At 37.0% G+C, this 18,154-nt stretch overlaps 1 protein-coding gene across 4 annotated transcripts in view; it reads right to left on the bottom strand.

Annotated features, from left to right (window-relative positions):
• The window catches only part of ZNF260 (zinc finger protein 260), a 123,877-nt gene that overhangs the window by 85,527 nt on the left and 20,196 nt on the right, over positions 1 to 18,154 (bottom strand). For all 4 annotated transcript variants that reach the window (XM_027617831.2, XM_027617833.2, XM_027617832.2 and 1 more), the window contains 2 exons: positions 5,497 to 5,591; positions 5,097 to 5,223 (listed from right to left, as the gene is read on the bottom strand). In XM_027617831.2, coding sequence (XP_027473632.2) covers positions 5,097 to 5,223; positions 5,497 to 5,591 — 222 coding nt within the window. The remainder of the gene's footprint in view (positions 1 to 5,096; positions 5,224 to 5,496; positions 5,592 to 18,154) is intronic.

Here is an 18,154-nt window from a genome sequence, read left to right as displayed (position 1 = left end):
TACCGTCCAGATCTAAGTTACTATCCTCAGAAATGAGGTACTGATTGCAAGTTCATATTTATGTTTCTGTTCCAATATCTAGTTGCTCTAGTTGCCTCACATTATTTTTTTTCAGTTGTGTATTCAGTAATCTTCTGCTGTTACGCTGTTTAGCCTTACTCCTTAAATTCCAAAAGGAGAAATATAATCATTATATGCCACTGAATAACAAGCCCCAAGGACATTTAAGTTGATAATTACAGGGAAATTAAATCACTGGATGAAAAGAATCTAATTAAGACAAAAAGGAAATATTATAAAGATCAGTCACTGGGTAACACAGTTGATCATCAGAACAGTTATATACATATAAGAATGATGCAATAGTTTAAGTATGCCTCCATTCCTTCCAACCTTCACACTATACTGCACTGATTTATACACACACACACAAGTAGTGTTTATGAATAATTTTTTCTAATTGACTCTCCACTTACACATACTGTCTCCATCACTGCTGTTAATTCCCTGCTGTGCATAACCATGATTTTCTTTACCCCACCTGTCAATAAAGATGAGGAATTTTACTTACTGTTCTTCATTAGCTTTTTCACTATCACACATCTATCCTACTGAAATCCTAGTCTATATTTTAATTTTCCTTCATGCTCTTTCATTTTCCTGTACTCAAAGTCAATGATTGTTATACTCTGCAAGGCAGTTTCAGAGTATTTTTGATATTATAGTATGTATAAATCATACTATAAAGCTTATGCAATTCTGAAAGGGGAAAAAGCTAACAGAATGATGTGGAAAAGGTGGTATAGGTGGGCAAGAATGGAAGGAACTTTGTAAAAAACAATCTGTTGAACATTGGCTGGAGATTGGCAATTTGATGAAGGGATAACCTGAGGAAAATCCAAAATGAATGCTAAACATTCCATGATACAGGGCAAAAATAATTCCTGTGACTGAATTATGTTATAAGTAACAAAGGTATAATAATGCAATCATTATTTGATTAGAATAAAATTGTAAATGAATGCCAGTATTAGTAAATTAAAAAGCACTTCTACCTAGAAATGGAAAAACTTTCTACCAAATGTGGAAATGTAATTGAAATTACAAAAATTTCTGAGAATGATCCCATTGAAAATACAGTTGACCCCTGAAACTGGGATTAGGGTGCCACTGCCCTGCACAATCAAAAATCATCATATAACTTCTGACTCACCCCAAACTATTAATAGCCTACTACTGCCTGGAAGCTTTCCAGTAACAGTTGATTAATACATATTTTGTATGCTATATGTATTAGGTACTGTATTCATACAATAAAGTAAGCTAAAGAAAAAATGTTAAGAAAAACATAAGAGGGGCACCTGGAGGGCTCAGTCAGCTGAGCATCTACCTTAGGCTCAGGTCATGATCCCAGGGTCCTGGGATTGAGCCCCGCATCGGGCTCCCTGCTTCTTCCTCTCCCTTTGCCTGCTGCTTCCCTTGCTTCTGCTCTCTTTGTCAAGTGAATATAATCTTAAAAAAAAAAAATTTACAGTACTGTACTACCTTTATCAAAAAATTCACGTTTAAGTGGACCCACACAGTTCAAACCTGTGTTGTTGAAGGGTCAACTGTATTACATATTAAAATCTATGGAAGTCAGCATTAGTCACACAAAAAGTAAGGATTTAAATGATTAAACGATTATGTTAATAAGGAAAAAATGAAAATAAGTAATGTATACATGCCAATCAAGAAGATAGGAAACAACAAAGTGACCTAAAGAAAAGGTAAGGGGGGAATTCAATAAATACAGAATCAGATATAGCTAGAAAACACAGAAGAAATATAAATAACAAATACAAAAAATGATAAAAGAGAAAACCATCAGAGAAGGTATTTTCTAAAATGTTTTAAGACTGCTATGCTAATCAATTTGAAAATGTTGAATTACTGAATGAAAAGGGTGAATTATTTTCTAGGTAAATAGATATTAGAAACCCCAGGAGCCATAAAAATTGAAAAAGACCAATTTGCTAGACAGATAAAACTGTTAGAGACTCACCTCCCATGAAACAAAAAATCATAAGCAGGCCCATTGCTCAGGTTGTGGTAGTAAAACATGTAACGAGCTAGGGCTCCTAAAAGAAAGACCCAACTCATGATCTGGTGTAGGGAAGGGAGATGTGCCCTTGATTGTTGTGACAGAAAGCAAGAAATCTGAATATAGACACACTACTATGGTGTGAGGATGGAAGGCATGGAGACATGCTTTAACTGTTGCATCATTCTTATTGGACATGCAAATCACCTGAAGGAGCTAAGGGAGACCACCATTTGACTATACAAGAATCAAAAGGGGAAAAAACCTTTGTGTACTAAAATATGCTAAGTAAATAAGTAAAATTAATACCTAGTATTGATTTTTTTTTTTTTTTAACTACAACAGAAATCACACAACTTAAAAGACCAGAAGAACACACTTTTCGCCAATTCAGGTGTCTGGTCCAGTATAGGGAAGGTATAGGGTGAGGCTGGGAAAGTCTCAAAAAGCAAGAATAAATTTAAAGATTAAAGGACTGAGTCAGAGATACACAAAAATCACCATAAGAAATTTCTTGATATCCATACAACTGGGCATCAAGAACTAAGACTGGTGAGCTAAAGTAAACTGAATCAAAAACCAATTAAAAAAAACCATAATGAGACAAACAAGAGAAAGAAAATTTCAGATGCACCATTTTAAGTCGCTTATCAGTTACAATCGTAGGAAGAACATAAACACTCTTGCTGTTAACAGAACATGAGGGCAACCAATAAATGCAGAAGGAATGAGGGACTTAGAAGAAAACACTGATCTAAATGAAGATTTTTCATTGTAAAAATCATTAGGCAAATTATTAATAAGGAACAATATATTCATAGAATGACAAGCTAAGACCACAGAGATTTTTCTTTTTCTAAGTAGGCTCCCTCGGGGCTTGAACTCACAACCCTGAGATCAAAATGTGAGGTGAGATCAAGAGTAGGACGGTTAACCGACTGAACCGCCCAGGCGCCCCTCAGAGCTATCCTTCTGACCATACTGTGTGAATTTGCTTTCTCCCTCATTCTTTATTCCTTTGTTGTTTTTTACTTTTCTTTATAGCACTTACCACTATATATGATACATTTTCTAATTATTTGTTTTCCTGTTTATTATACATCTCACTAGTGAGTCAATTTCATAAAGCAAGAACTGTATCATTTTTTCCTCACCATTGTACTGATAGGGCTACCATAATATTTATCTCAGTGTAGACAATGATTAAATGTTAAATATATAAATGCCCATGGTTTTTTGTCAAGAGAATTTATATAAATCCAAATAGAAAGCAACATGGAAAAAATGTTGGTTGCACTACGAAAGACCTTAACTGGCTTCCCAAAGTGTTGGGCTTTTTTCCACAGGGTTTTAAAGGGAGTTTCCCAAAAACATCACAAGGACCCACCGCTTCCCCGAGAAGCTGGGCTTTTTACTCTGGTGATGGCTTTCCCTCTCTTACCAGCCCTCACTCACCTGGCCCTCTGTTCTTGTCATATCCCTTACAACCCTCCAGAACAACTTTCCCTTCCTCCAATAAGGTGATCACAAATGGCTTAAAAATGGAACAACCTGCTTACGACAAAGAAATGTAACATAAGGTATAAAAAAAAGAACTACAATTATATAGAACACTTAAGAGAACTGGTTAAGTTTTGATAAATGAAGTTGAAATGATACTGATAGATTTCAGAGAAGAGAAATGTGAGGAGATTGAAAGACCATTCACCTTAGAGTGACCACAGAATTATATAAAGAGATCTTTATTCAAACCCATTCCAACTCTTTGTCTTGTGAGGCAATTTATTGTACCAGTTAACAACATCAGCTTTTGTGTCAGACTACTTGGAAAGAAAGCCTCCTTTTGATACTAATTAGCTGTGTAACCCTGGAGAAGTTGCCTAAATACTTTTTGCCTTAGCAAAATAATACAAGTATTCATGTCATAGGGTTACTGAAGAATTAAAAGATTCAATATATTAAAAGTGCTTAGAATAGGGCCTGGTACATGCCAAGATCTATGTGATCTGACAGGAAAACAGGTAGCTTTCTAAAACATTAAAAGACCCTTGCTGGAATACTGACAAATGTTAAATGCGAAATTCTTTAACCACAAAACAGGTATAAGACAATAGATGTGAGGCAATGAACATGAATTCTGTTTATGCATCTAACATATAAATTATGCATTCTTTTAATAATCATAACAAATCAGGACACAGTTTCCTAGCTACTCTTCAAGAAGGTGGGAAAGAAAATAGCAAAGCATTTGTAGCAATTCTGACTTAGAACCCAATATAAGAGCTATCTCAAAGGATGTGCTATATGTCTTTTTTTTTTTTTTTTAAGATTTTATTTGACAGAGAAAGACACAGCGGAGAGAGGGAACACAAGCAGGGAGAGTGGGGGAGGCAGGCCTCCCGTGGAGCAGGGAAGCTGATGCGTAGCTTGATCCCAGGACCCCGGGATCATGACTTGAGCTGAAGGCAGACGCCCAACGACTGAGCCACCCAGGCTCCCTATGCTGTATGTCTTCTAAAATTCAAATTAAACTCCCTGGGTATCAGGGAAAGTAGAAATATGAAGGGACTGAGAAGATACAAACATCATGAAGAATGATGAATGTGCTTAATGGAGGTGTCATCTCTAACCCAATGTTCAACCATGCCTCTGGAAACAGGTACCTACTTTTTTTTTTTTTTCAAAACCTGTTTTTTATTTACATTTGTTTACTTCAATTACATGCATGTTTTGTTTTGAAAACAGGAGTAATTAGCCAAAAATGCATTAAAATTTTAAAATAGCAATTAAATATACAAAAATATAGCTTACAAAAACTGCAAATGTTTAAAAATATTCTGCTGCAGAATTCTTAGTGTACAAACACGTCTATGAAACCTAAGGCTCAGCATTTCATAAACCTTTTTTTTGAGGGACAGGTACCTACTTTCTTAAAAGATAGCCTTGGGTTTACTAAAAAGCAACTGATATTCAATAGCACATATTCTAAATTATATGAAGCAGATAAATTTACCCAGTGAGACCAAGTTGCTATAGTTCTCCATCATCACATCCCAATACAAATCCCTCTGAGCTGAATCCAGACATTCCCATTCCTCTTGAGAGAAGTTGATGACCACATCCCTGAATGTCACCAATTCCTGAAACAACAAACCATATATAGATGAAATTGAAGGAAATATTTTTGAGAAAAAAGAAAAGAATTGCATTATGGCAGGTAGACTAAACAGTAACCTGGTAGGCCTGCGGTAGAAGATCTGGAGAATAGATAGGCACACAGGAGTTATACTGTTATGTGTGGTTCCAACTCTCACTAGAGAGTGAAAAACTATGGGAATGTGGGGCAGGCTCTATTTGGTAGGAAGGTTCAGAAAAAGGAAATGTTCACAAAGGAGACAGATCCAGCAACTTACATGATCCATGCTTAGAACTGTAAAGAATTGCTCTGGGAATTCCATTTCTGCCATGACAGTGTGAGGAACTCCGATGACATGCTCCTCCGTCAAAACTGGTGAAAATTATATATAAAAATATATAGCAAATGAAAAAAAATTTGTTCAAGAAAATCTACTAAAACTGATTACAAGCTGAAATTCTACGGTATCTGAACAAAACCATTCCTTGTTCATCCCATCTGAGAAAAATACTCTATTCCATATTGGTACAGTCAGGGCTTCCTCACCACTCATCAACCCATGCTCCCAGATAGATGACCACCTTCCTGGGAGGAGGAGGACATCAACATTTCTCATTCTGCCCCCATCTGCCTATTGCTTAGGAAAATGCAGCTAAGGGATAGATTTTCTTCTGTCTAGCAGCCAAACACAAAACGTAATACGTGCCCTGGGTGTGGCAGTGGTAAGAATACCGGGGTTCCAGTTGTCTGCCATGGATCATGCTGAGAGCAAATTGCAACTTCTGGCTGCTGTACCCCCGGCCACCCCCAATCTACCAAGTACTCAGTTCCTAAAAGCAGAGGTGTGACTCAGAGTGAAGCATGCTATTGTCCCAAGCACTAGACCTGTGGCTCTGTGATTCTGTCCAGGGGGAGAAGCAGGCCATAGACGAGAGACCTGTATCTCCCTCTCCAAAGGAAATTACTTCACTCGTAACTATGGAAAGTTCAAGCCTAAGGACATTCTCAAAAACAGCAAAGTTTTGGTAAAAGACTGAAAGACTCACTGGAGGTGAGTATTTGATTTTCACAGGCAGTATGTACGTATATTTTTTCCCCTTTCACTTAACCATTTTGAATATCAACTGTATAAAATAATATATTATTGGGCCTATAACATATAAAAGTATAATATTTCTGCTAATAACAGAAAGGAGGTGGGTAAAAGCAAAGCCAAATTGGTAAGTAAATGAATATATGGTACTTCAAATCCACAATATCAAATCAAAAAAATAAAAAACAGTAAATAAGGGGCAACTGGCTGACTCAGTAGGCATAGCATGTGGCTCTGATCTTGGGGTTGTGAGTTCGAGCACCATGCTGGCTGTAGAGCTTACTGAAAATTATAAGATTAAGATAACAAAAGACATAGATATATTACAGGTTTTCTTTTGTTCTCATACTTTTTTTAAAAATTTAAATTCAATTAACATATATTACTGGTTTCAGAGGTATAGGCCTGTGATTCATCAGTCTTACATAATACCCAGTGCTCATTATATCACATGCCCTCCTTAATGTCCATCACCCAGTCACTCCATCCTTCCACCCCCCTCCCCTCCAGCAACCCTCAGATTTTTTTTTTTTTAAGATTTTATTTATTTATTTGACAGAGAGAGACACAGCAAGAGAGGGAACACAAGCAGGGAGAGTGGTAGAGGGAAAAGCAAGCAGGAAGGCTGATGCGGGGCCTGGGATCATGACCTGAGCCAAAGGGAGATGCTTAATGACTGAGCCACCCAGGCACCCCCAGATTGTTTCTTATGATTAAGAGTCTCTTATGGTTTGTCTCCCTCTCTGGTTTCATCTTGTTTCATTTTTTCCTCTCTTCCCCTATGATCCTGTTTTGTTTCCTAAATTCCATATATCCGTAAGATCATGTAATTGTCTGATTGACTTATTTTGCTCAGCAAAATAAGGGTGTTAACCCTCTAGTTTCATTCACGTCACTGCAAATGGCAAAGATTCCAATTTTTGATGGCTGTGTAATATTCCATTGTGTATATATACACCACATCTTCTTTATCCATTCATCTGTCGACGGACATCTGGGCTCTTTCCATAGTTTGGCTATTGTGGATACTGCTGCTATAAACATTGCGGTACAGGTGCCCCTTCAGATCACTACCTTTGTATCTTTGGGGTAAATACCCAGTAGTGCAATTGCTGGATCATAGGGTAGCTCCATTTTCAACTTTTTGAGGAACCTCCATACTGTTCCAGAGTGGCTGCACCAGTTATATTCCCACCAACAGTGTAGGAGGGTTCCCCTTTTTGTTCTCATACTTTTTAAAAGACAAGTAACACTTCTCTATCTCATGGGATTTTAGTATATATGGAAAGCTGTTTCTCATTAGATATATACATTAAGCTCTGGATCAACCACTAAAAATAGGTGCAAATCCTGTATCTCTAATCCTATATAACCAAAATATATAAAGGACTCCTACAACTCAGTATAAAAAAAGACATAATCCAATTAAAAAATGGTCAGGATCTGAATAGACATTTTCCCCAAAAATATAAATGGTAAACAAATACATGAAAAGGTGCTCCATATCATTAATCGTCATGGAAATGCAATACAGAACCACAATGAGATATTGCCTTATACCTGTTAGAATGGCTGTTATCAAAAAGACAATGAGTAACAAGTGTTGGTGAGATGTGGAGAAAAGGGAAACCTTCTGCACTGTTGGGAATGTAAACGGTGCAGCAGGTTCCTCAAAGATTTAAAAATAGAACCACCGTATGATCTAAGCAATTCCACCTCTGAGTATTTATCTGAAGGAAATGAAAGCTTTCAGAAAGATTTCTGCACCCCATATGTTCACTGCAGCATTATCTAAAATACACAAGGCATGGAAACAAACTAAATGTTCACTGATGGTTGAATGGTTAAAGAAAATTTGGTGTGTATACAGAATGGAATATTATTCTGCCATAAAAAGGTAAGGAAATTGTGCCATTTGCAACTACTTGAATTGACCTTGAGGGCATTATGCTAGCTGAAGTAAATGAGAGAAAGAAAAATACTCAATGATTTCACTTATATCTGGAATTAAGACTTAAAAGACAAAACAACCTCACAGATACAACATAGTGGTGGTTTCCGGCGGGGGAAGGGGGAATGTGGGTGGGCAAAATGGATGAATGTGGTCAAGGAAGGTACAAATTTCCAATTATAAAGTAAGCCAAGAGGATGTTAATGTATAGCATAGTAATTATACTTGATACTGTGTTGTATGTTTGAAAGTGGCTAAAATGGTAAATCTTAAAAGTTATCAGAAGGTGATGGATGTTAACTGAATTTATTTTGGTAATCATTTTGCAATATATACATATATTAAATCATGTTGTACACCTAAAACTAATGTGTTACATGTCAATAATATCTCAATAAAGCTAAAAGAAATAACAATGGTGAAGGCAACTGAAAGGCAAATATATAATCCAATAATACTGTATTTTGTGTTTGTTTTTCCTCCTTTTTTGCAATGTCTTTAAAGACCTGCATAAAACATAATTATAAACCTATTTAAAGGGCACACAATGTATAAAGATATAATCTGGGACTAAAACAACATTAGAAAAGAAGATTGGAGGGGCGCCTGGGTGGCTTAGTCGTTAAGCGTCTGCCTTCGGCTCAGGTCATGATCCCAGGGTCCTGGGATCGAGCCCCGCATCGGGCTCCCTGCTCGGCGGGGGGCCTGCTTCTCCCTCTCCCACTCCCCCTGCTTGTGTTCCCTCTCTTGCTGTGTCTTTCTCTGTCAAATAAATAAATAAAATCTTCAAAAAAAAAAAAAAGAATGAACATAAAACCTTATAAAAAAAAAGAAAAGAAGATTGGAGCAGTTATAGGAGCTAAACTTTTCTATACTATTAAAACTAAATTGCTGTACAGTGAAGGTTTGACTCAGCAGGTCTGAAATGTTTAAGCCCTGCCCATTCCAAGCAAAGTGTAGGCCTTTAACCAGCTCCTGGTAGATTACCTCTAGTCCCTGGAATATCTGGCATTTAATGATTTTAATCTGTATCCTGTCACTGGGGAAAAAAAAAATGAGTACAATAGCTTTTCTGATGTCTGTGAATCCTTCTAGCAAATCATTGAAACTGAAAGTGGTCTTGGGACCCCTGAATAAAGGTGGTTTTATTTCAAACTAGTTCATTATAAATACAAATTTTTAATTGAAATCTACAGGATAAATGCTAAGAAAATGACTAAATGGTATAATGAATAGGAAATAAAAAAGGAGTGAAATGATAAACTACAAAAAAAATCAATGGAACAGAAAAGTAAAGAAGATACAGTGTATATAGAAAACAAGTAGAAACTGGTAGAAGCAAGTCTTCAGTTATTACATTATCAAATGCAAATGGATTAGACTTTTCAACTGAAAGGCAGAAATTGGCAAAATGTGTAGAAAATATGGTGTAACTGTATTCAATTACAACAAACTGATGACAAATCCAAATATATAAATAGGTTGAAAATAGAAGGATGGAAAAGTATATTGCATACCAGTAGTCATCAAAGAGCTGGATGGCTATAACATGAGACCAAACAGGCTTTAAGTCAGTATTCTTACAGGAGACAAAGAAACCTATGTTGATAAAAGGGTCTGCCTACAAGAAGACACAACTATGAACACATATGCCATGAAGCAACAATTGACAGGATTGAGGGGAGAAATAGAAAGTTCTTTTTATTTTTTTAAGATTTATTTATTTATTGGGGCACCTGGATGGCTTCAGTTAAGTGGCTGACTCTTGATTTCAGCTCAGGTCATAATCTCAGGGTTGTGAGACTGAGAGCCCTGCGTCAGGCTCTGTGCTCAGCTGAGAGTCTGACTGAGATTCTCTTTCCCTTTCCCACTGCCCCTCCTCCTGCTTGCACATGCATGCTCTCTAATAAATCTTTTTTTAAAAAAGGTTTTGCCTATCCATAATAAAATTAGAAATAAAAGAAAAATGGGAAACTCAAAAACATATGGAATTTAAACAAAACACTCCTAAATAACACATCAAAAATGAAAAGGAAAACTGGAAAATATATTGTGAATAACACAACATACCAAAATTTATGACATGCAATTAATGATTAGAGGAAAACTTTTGAAGCTTAAAGTGCCTATAATTAAAAGTAAATATCTAGGTCAAATCTAACCTCCCTCCTTAAGTCACTGGGAAAAGAGTAAAGATATCAAATAGGAAAAATACCCCAAAATAAATGAAACTGAAAGCTAGTTTTATGAAAAGTTTTTAAAAGTTCACAAATGTTTAGTAATCTAGAATGACTGAAGAGAGAAGACTCCCTTTACTATAATCATAAGTGAAAGAGGGGACAGTACTACCAGCTTTACAGAAATGAAAATTGATTACAAAGGAATAAGATGAACAATTGCACAAGAAATCAGAAAACCCAGATGAACTGGATAAATTCATAGAAACACACAAACTTTCAAATTTACTCATGAAGACAGAATATTTGAATAATCTTATAACACGTAAACAATTATTTTTAAAACAACCCATAAAGAAAAGCCCAGGTCTGCATAGCTTCACTGTTAAGTTCTATGAAACATTTAAAGCAGAATACTAATTCTTCACCAACTCTTCAAGATGTAAAAAAGGAGAGAAAACTTCCCCACTCATTTTATGAAGCCAATACTAACTTGATAGTAATATCAGAAAAAGACATTACAATAAATGGCAACTACCGCTAATATCTTCTATGAATATGGATGCAAAAAATCTAAACAAAACACTGGTACACTAGGAACATATAAAAATAATTACATACCATGGTTAAGTGGGATTTATCCCTGGAATTCCAAAATTAGATTGTTAATCTAATGTAATATATTGTATCAGTATAATAAAAAAACTACATGACCATTTTCATACATGAAGAATAAGCATTTGACAAAATCCAACACCCTTTCATGACAAGAAAGTGAATTTAGGAACAGAAGGGAACTACCTCCACATGATAAAACTGACAGCTACCATTAGACATAGTGATCTTACCCCTAATATCAAAACAGGACAAGGATATATAAACCTTATTGCCTCTTCTTTTTTAAATTTTATTTATTTATTTGAGAGAGAAAGAGTATAAGTGGGAGAAGCAGAGGGAGAAAGAATCTCAGACTCCGGCTGAGCACGGAGCCCCACAGGGGCTCGATCTCACGACCCCAAGATCACGACCTGAGCCAAAACCAAGATTTAGACACCCAACCAAATGCGCCACCCAGACGCACCCGCCCATTGCCTCTTATAATCAACACTGTTCTAGAGGTGTAACAAGGACAAATAGGAAATAAGAGGCACCTGTAGTGGAAAGAAGGAAGGAAAATAATCTCCATTAATAGACGACATGACCTTATATACAGAAAACCCTAGAACACTGTAACACTATTAGAATTCAGCAAGATCACAGGATGCAAATAAATATGCAAAAATCAATTCTGTGTTTATACATTTGCAATAATAATCTGAATTAAAATAATTCCAAGGTGCCTGGGTGGCTCAGTTGGTTAAGCGACCAACTCTTGATTTCAGCTCAGGTCAAGCGGGAAGTCTGCTTGAGATTCTTTCTCCCTCTCCCTGTCCCTCACCCTCACTCACACTTGTGCACATGTGCACTCTCTAAAATAAATCTTTTTTAAAAAAGGAAAAAATAATTCCATTTATAACAGTATCCAAAGGAATGAAATATTTAACAAAAATGCAAACTGTGTACTTTAAGAAAAAAAACATTAGTAAAAGAACTTAAGCTGAAAGTCATCCCATGTTTATGAACTGGACTACTAGACAGTAAATTGCAATAGTCCTCAAAACAATCTACACATTCAATGTAACCCCTATCAGAGTCCCAGTTGGCTTCTTTGTAGAAACTGACATGCTGATTTTTTTTTTTTTAAGATTTTATTTATTTGTTTGACAGAGAGAGACACAGCGAGAGAGGGAGCACAAGCAGGGGGAGTGGGGGAGGGAGAAGCAGGCCTCCCGCTTCAGCAGGGAGCCTGACACGGGGCTTGATCCCAGAACCCCGGGATCACGACTGAGCCACCCATGCGCCCCTGACATACTGACTTTTAAATTCATATGAAATTGTAAGTGATTGAAAATAACAAAAATATCTGGAAAAAAAAAATTGGAAGACTAGCAATTCCCAACGTAATCAAAGCAACTGAATGTTGCCATAATGTTAGATATATTAATCAACAGAATGGAACTGTTTGGAAATTAAACCCATGTATCTCTAGTCAATTGATTTTTTTTAGGATTTATTTATTTATTTTAGAGAAAGTGAGAATGTGTGTGGGGGGGGGGCAGAAGGACAGGGAGAGCGAGAATCTCAAGCAGACTCCTTGCTGGGGGGGAGCCTGACTCCAGGCTGGATCTCACGACCGTGAGATCATGACCTAAGCCAAAATCAAAGAGATGCCTAACTGAGCCACCCAGGTGCCCCAAATGATTTTTGACAAGAGCACAAAGACCTTTCAGTGGGGAAAGGACAGTCTTTTCAACAAATGGTGCTAAGAAAACGATATCCACCTACAAAAAGAATGAAATTAGACCCCTTCCTCACAATATGTAAGAATGAACTAAAAATTGATCAATGACCCAAATGTAAACCTAAAAATACAAAACTCATAGAAAATATAGGAGTAAATCATCATGACCTTAAATTTGGCAATGGATTCTTGGACACCAAAACACACCTAACAAAAGAAAAAAATGGAAAAATTGGGCTTCATCAAAACTGAAATCTTTTGTGTATCAAAGAACATTACTGGAAAAACTGAAAGGACAATCTACAGAATAGAAAATATTTGTAAATGATACATACCTGGCAAAAGATTTCAATAAACATTTCTCCAAAGAAGATATACAAATGTTAATAAGCATGTGTAAAAAAAATTCTAAAAATCGTGATCAGGGAAATGCATTTCAGAACTGCAATGAGAGTGACAGCAGCAAGATGTCAGACTTGAAAGCTCCAGATCCTTGTTCCCTTACAAAATCAAAAAAGCTAAAAATCCTAGGAATTGGCTAAAATAATTTTCATATGAGTTTTAGAAATCTAAAACCTACAGCAACAAGTAAATGCTCAATCAAGTAAAACCACACTGAAAGAGTAGGAAATTTTGTGAGGCTTTTACTTCCCCTTACCCCAATGCTGGCACGGTCAGGAAAAACTGTCCTATTTCACAGTTTCTTCCTTTTGGCTGAAAGTAGCAATACAACTCATTTGCAACATTCCAGTCTGTCTCTGGGCTGCCTAATAGACTTTTCTCTCTTTTACCTGAGTTGGAGTTCAGACAGGTAATAGTGGCACAGCTTAGATGTTAGGCTGTAAAGGGCCACAGAAGTCAGTGGCAGGCACCATGGTTCACAAAATCTGCAAGGGGACTGTAGACCTGTGGATGCCTGGGGCAGAAGATTACAGGGAGAGAAATACAAAAGAACCTGTAAGGCCCACAGAAGATGGGGTGAGATTCTTTAGAAATTAAGACATTATTTTTTAAAATATTTATTTATTTGAGAGAGAGAGAGAGAGAGAGAGGCAGAAACTTTAGCAGACTTCTGCATTGAGGGCAGAGCCTGATGCAGGGCTCAATCCCAGGACCCAGAGATCATGATCTGAGGGGAAACCAAGTCGGATGCTTAACTGACTGCGCCACCCAGGTGCCCCTAGAAATTAAGCAGGTGGTATATGAGGAACACTGAGCAAAGGCACATATACAGGCACAGGCATAATAAATACCTAGGGGAAAAAAAACTACGAAGACCTTGTGTTTTCACCCTGGGCTGATACAAAGGCTCAGAACATGCCCTACTAATGCACTACTTCACTAATAAGTGAAGGCCTACCCCACCAGTCTGCAAAGACTGAGAGAGGTAGCTGTTTTATCAAATTCCCAGTTTTCAACAAAATTCATAAGGCATGCAAAGATACAGGAAAACATGATCCAATCAATAGATGAAAATAAATACCCTAAAGCCATTACTGAAGAAATAACAGAATCACTAGACAATGACTTTAAAACGACTATCTTAAATATGCTCAAAGAACTAAAGGAAAATTGACAAAAGAGTAAAGGAATTTAGAAAAATGACATGAACAAATGAGAATATCATCAAAGAGATAGAAATTCAAAAAATAAAGAACCAAACAAATTCTGGACCTGACAAATCCAATAACTGTATTTTGAAATTCCACAGCTGACTCAAAAAAGTTGATGAGGGGCGCCTGGGTGGCTTAGTTGTTAAGCATCTGCCTTCGGCTCAGGTCATGATCCCAGAGTCCTGGGATCGAGCCCCACATCGGGCTCCCTGCTCGGCGGGAAGCCTGCTTCTCCCTCCCCCACTCCCCCTGCTTGTGTTCCCTCTCTCGCTGTGTCTCTCTCTGTCAAACAAAATCTTAAAAAAAAAAAAGCTGATGAACAAATCAGCACACTTGAAAACAGCTCATTGGAAATTATCAAGTCTGAGGAGTGAAAAGGAAAAAAAAATGAATAAAAGTCAGTGAAGCATCAGGGACTTATGGGACATTGCAAAATAATACCTACATGAGGGGAGTCACAAAAGGAAAAGAGAGAAAGGAACAGTGTGATTTGAAGAAACAATACCAAATACTCCCCAAGTGTGAAGACAAGAATTTACAGATCCAAGAACCTCAATGAACTAATAGTAGCATAAAGCCCAAGAGATGCACACCAAAATACATTAACATCAAAATGCTGAAAAACAAAGAATATTAAAAGCAGCAAGAGAAAAGACACTCATCATGTACAAGGGATCCTCCATAAGACTATCAGATTTTGCAGCAGAAACTCTGAAGTCCAGAAGACAGTGAAATGATATATTTAAAATGCTGAAAGAGGGACACCAGCTGACTCAGTCAGTAGAACATATGACTCCTGATCTTGGGGTTGTGAGTTCAAGCCCCACATTGGGCACAGACATTAGTTAAAAAAAAAAAAAAAAATTTAAGGGCACCTGGGTGGCTCAGTCAGGTCTTGATCTCAGCTCAGGTCTGGAGCCTACTTAAATAAATAAATAAATAAATAAAATAAAATGCTAAAAGACGCCCCGTCAACTGAGAATTTTATATGTGGCAAAACTGTTGTTCAAAAAAATGAAGGAGAAATTAAGACTTTCCCCAGATAAAGAAAAACTGAGGGAATTCATTATCACTAGACATTCTGTACAAGAAATGCCAAAGGGAGACTTTCAGGTTGAAATGAAAAGAAGCTACACAGTAACTCAAAGCTATATGGAGATATAAAGAAAATAGTAGGGGAAAATATAAAAGCCAGTATTTTTGTAATTCTGGTTTATAACTCCACTTTTTGTTTTCTACAGAATATAAAAGATACATAAATAAAAAAGTTATATATCTACATTAATGGGTACAAAATACATAAAAATGTTAATTCATGACTTCACTATTCTAAAGCGGGTGAAAGTGGAACTGAAAAGGAGTACAGATTTTGTATGTGGTCAAAGTTGGTGTCAATTTAAAATAGATTTTTGTAACTTTAGGATGTTATACATACTTCCCATGGTAACCACAACCAAGATATCTATAGGACATACTCAAAAGGAAAACAAACGGGAATCAAAAAGTGTCATTATGGGTACAGAGCTTCAGTTCAGGAAGGTGAGAAAGTTCTGGAGATGGGTGGCAATGGTTGCATAACAATGTAAGTATACTTAATGCCACTGAATTGTAACCTTAAAAATGGTTACTATGATAAATCTTATTTAAATATATTTTAGAGTAAAATACTACGATGAGATACTACTTTATACCTACTAGGATATCTACAAAGAAAAAGTCGCATAGGGGCACCTGGGTGGTTCAATTGGTTAAGCATCTGCCTTCGGCTCAGGTCATGATCCCAAGGTCCTGGGACTGAACCCTGTGTGTCGGGCTCCCTGCTCAGTGAAGAGTCTCCTTCTCCCTCTCCCTCTGCCCCTCCTCACAGCTTGTGCTCTCTCTCTCTCTTGCTCTGCTCTCTCTCTCTGATCCCAGGGTCTTGGGATTGAACCCTGTGTCAGGCTCCCTGCTCAGTGAAGAGTCTGCTTCTCCCTCTCCCTCTGCCCCTCCTCACAGCTCGTGCTCGCTCTCTCTTGCTCTGCTCTCTCTCTAATAAAAAAAATCTTAAAAAAAAAAAGAAAAAAGAAAAAGTCAGATAACAAGTGTTGGAAGGATGTAGGCCGTTGATTGGAATTAAAAATAGTGTGGTTACCTTGAAAAACAGTCTGGCAGTTTTTCAAAATGTTCAAAATAGAGTTACCCTATGATACAGCAATTTAACGGGCAGACATATAGAAAAGAAAAACAAAAATGTGTATCTGCACAAAAACCTGAACACAATATTCTTCACAGCATTATTTGTAATAATCAAAAGGTAGAAAACACCCAGATGTCCTTAATATCATGAGTGGATAAATGTGATGTGGTATAGCCATACACTGGAATGTTACTCAGCCATGGAGAAGAGGGAAGCACTGACACGTGTTACAACATGCATGAACCTTGAAAACATGTTAAGTGAAAGACATCAGACACAGACAGCATATTAAATGATTCCATTTATGTGAAAAGTCTAGAAAAGGAAAAACAGAGACAATGTAGATTAGTGTTTTCTGAGGGTTCAGGTATGAGGTGGAAAATAGAAGGGTAAGGAGTTTCTTTTTGGGATGATGAAAAATGTTCTAATATTGGTTGTGGTGATATGTGCACATATCTGAATATACTGTAAAACAACGGTACTGTGAATGGGTGAATTGTATGGTATGTCAATTATACATCAATAAAGCGGTTATTAAAAAAAATGGAGCCACAGGAAAAAGTCCATTAGTGGTTCACTGACAGGAGAAGCAGATTCCAAAGAAGCCAGAGCTAGGAGAGAGAAAGGAGACTATTTGACTAGATGTGCCTTACAGCTACCTAAATGACTTGAATTGACACAATTTTTTTCTCCTTCTATCTTCCTACTTTCAAACTCCTCTTGCTGAACTCACACACAGTATATTCAATAAGAAGGACAATGGACAGACCTCTGGGAACGAAGTTCTCCAATAATGGATTCAGAGCAGAGGACCTTCTGCATTGATGTAGGGAACAGACAATACAGCAGAAAGGGTTTTTAGCCAGTCCACCATTTGGTTGATGGAGACTGGATATGGATTTATGACACTCATACATGCCCTGGGGAGATCTTGCTCCCTCATCCACACCTTCTAGAGCTGAGAAGGGATGACATCATCCACACTAGAACCTCCTGCCTGGCTACCACAGACAGAAAGTAGAAAACAGAACTAACAAAGCGTAGCAAGCCTCTGCACCAATACCTGTATTTAAACCTTCCCACACAGACTTTTGGCCTCCTTGTTGTATATATTCCTGAAAGAAGTATGATCAATCTCCAAGTATGGTAATGGAGTTATATTTTTTCTTCTTAATTTTATTAATGTTTGCTTTATATACTTTGAAGTTATGCTTTTGTCAAAACAAAATATTTTATCTTCTTCTAAAAATAATCCCTTTATTATTATGAAATATGCTCCTTTATTGTTCGTAACACCCTGGTTTCAAATGTACTTCGTAGATACCAATATAGCTTTCATCAACTTTCTCATAGTATTAGCATACTGTATCCTCTATTTATTTTTTTTATTTTTAAAGATTTTATTTATTTATCTGAGAGAGAGAGCACAGAGGGAGAGTGAGAGGGTGAAGCAGATTCCCCCATGAGCAGAGAGCCCAATATGGGGCTCGACCCCAGGACCCTGAGATCATGACTGGAGCTGAAGGTAGACACTTAACTGATAGAGTCACCCAGGCGCCCCCTTTCTATTTTTTAAACGTCAAT

Source organism: Zalophus californianus, chromosome 17 (assembly GCF_009762305.2).
Source record: "Zalophus californianus isolate mZalCal1 chromosome 17, mZalCal1.pri.v2, whole genome shotgun sequence".
NCBI lineage: Eukaryota > Metazoa > Chordata > Mammalia > Carnivora > Otariidae > Zalophus > Zalophus californianus.
The sequence above is the reverse complement of the archived record's forward strand: the minus strand, read 5'-3'. Positions and strand labels throughout refer to the sequence as shown.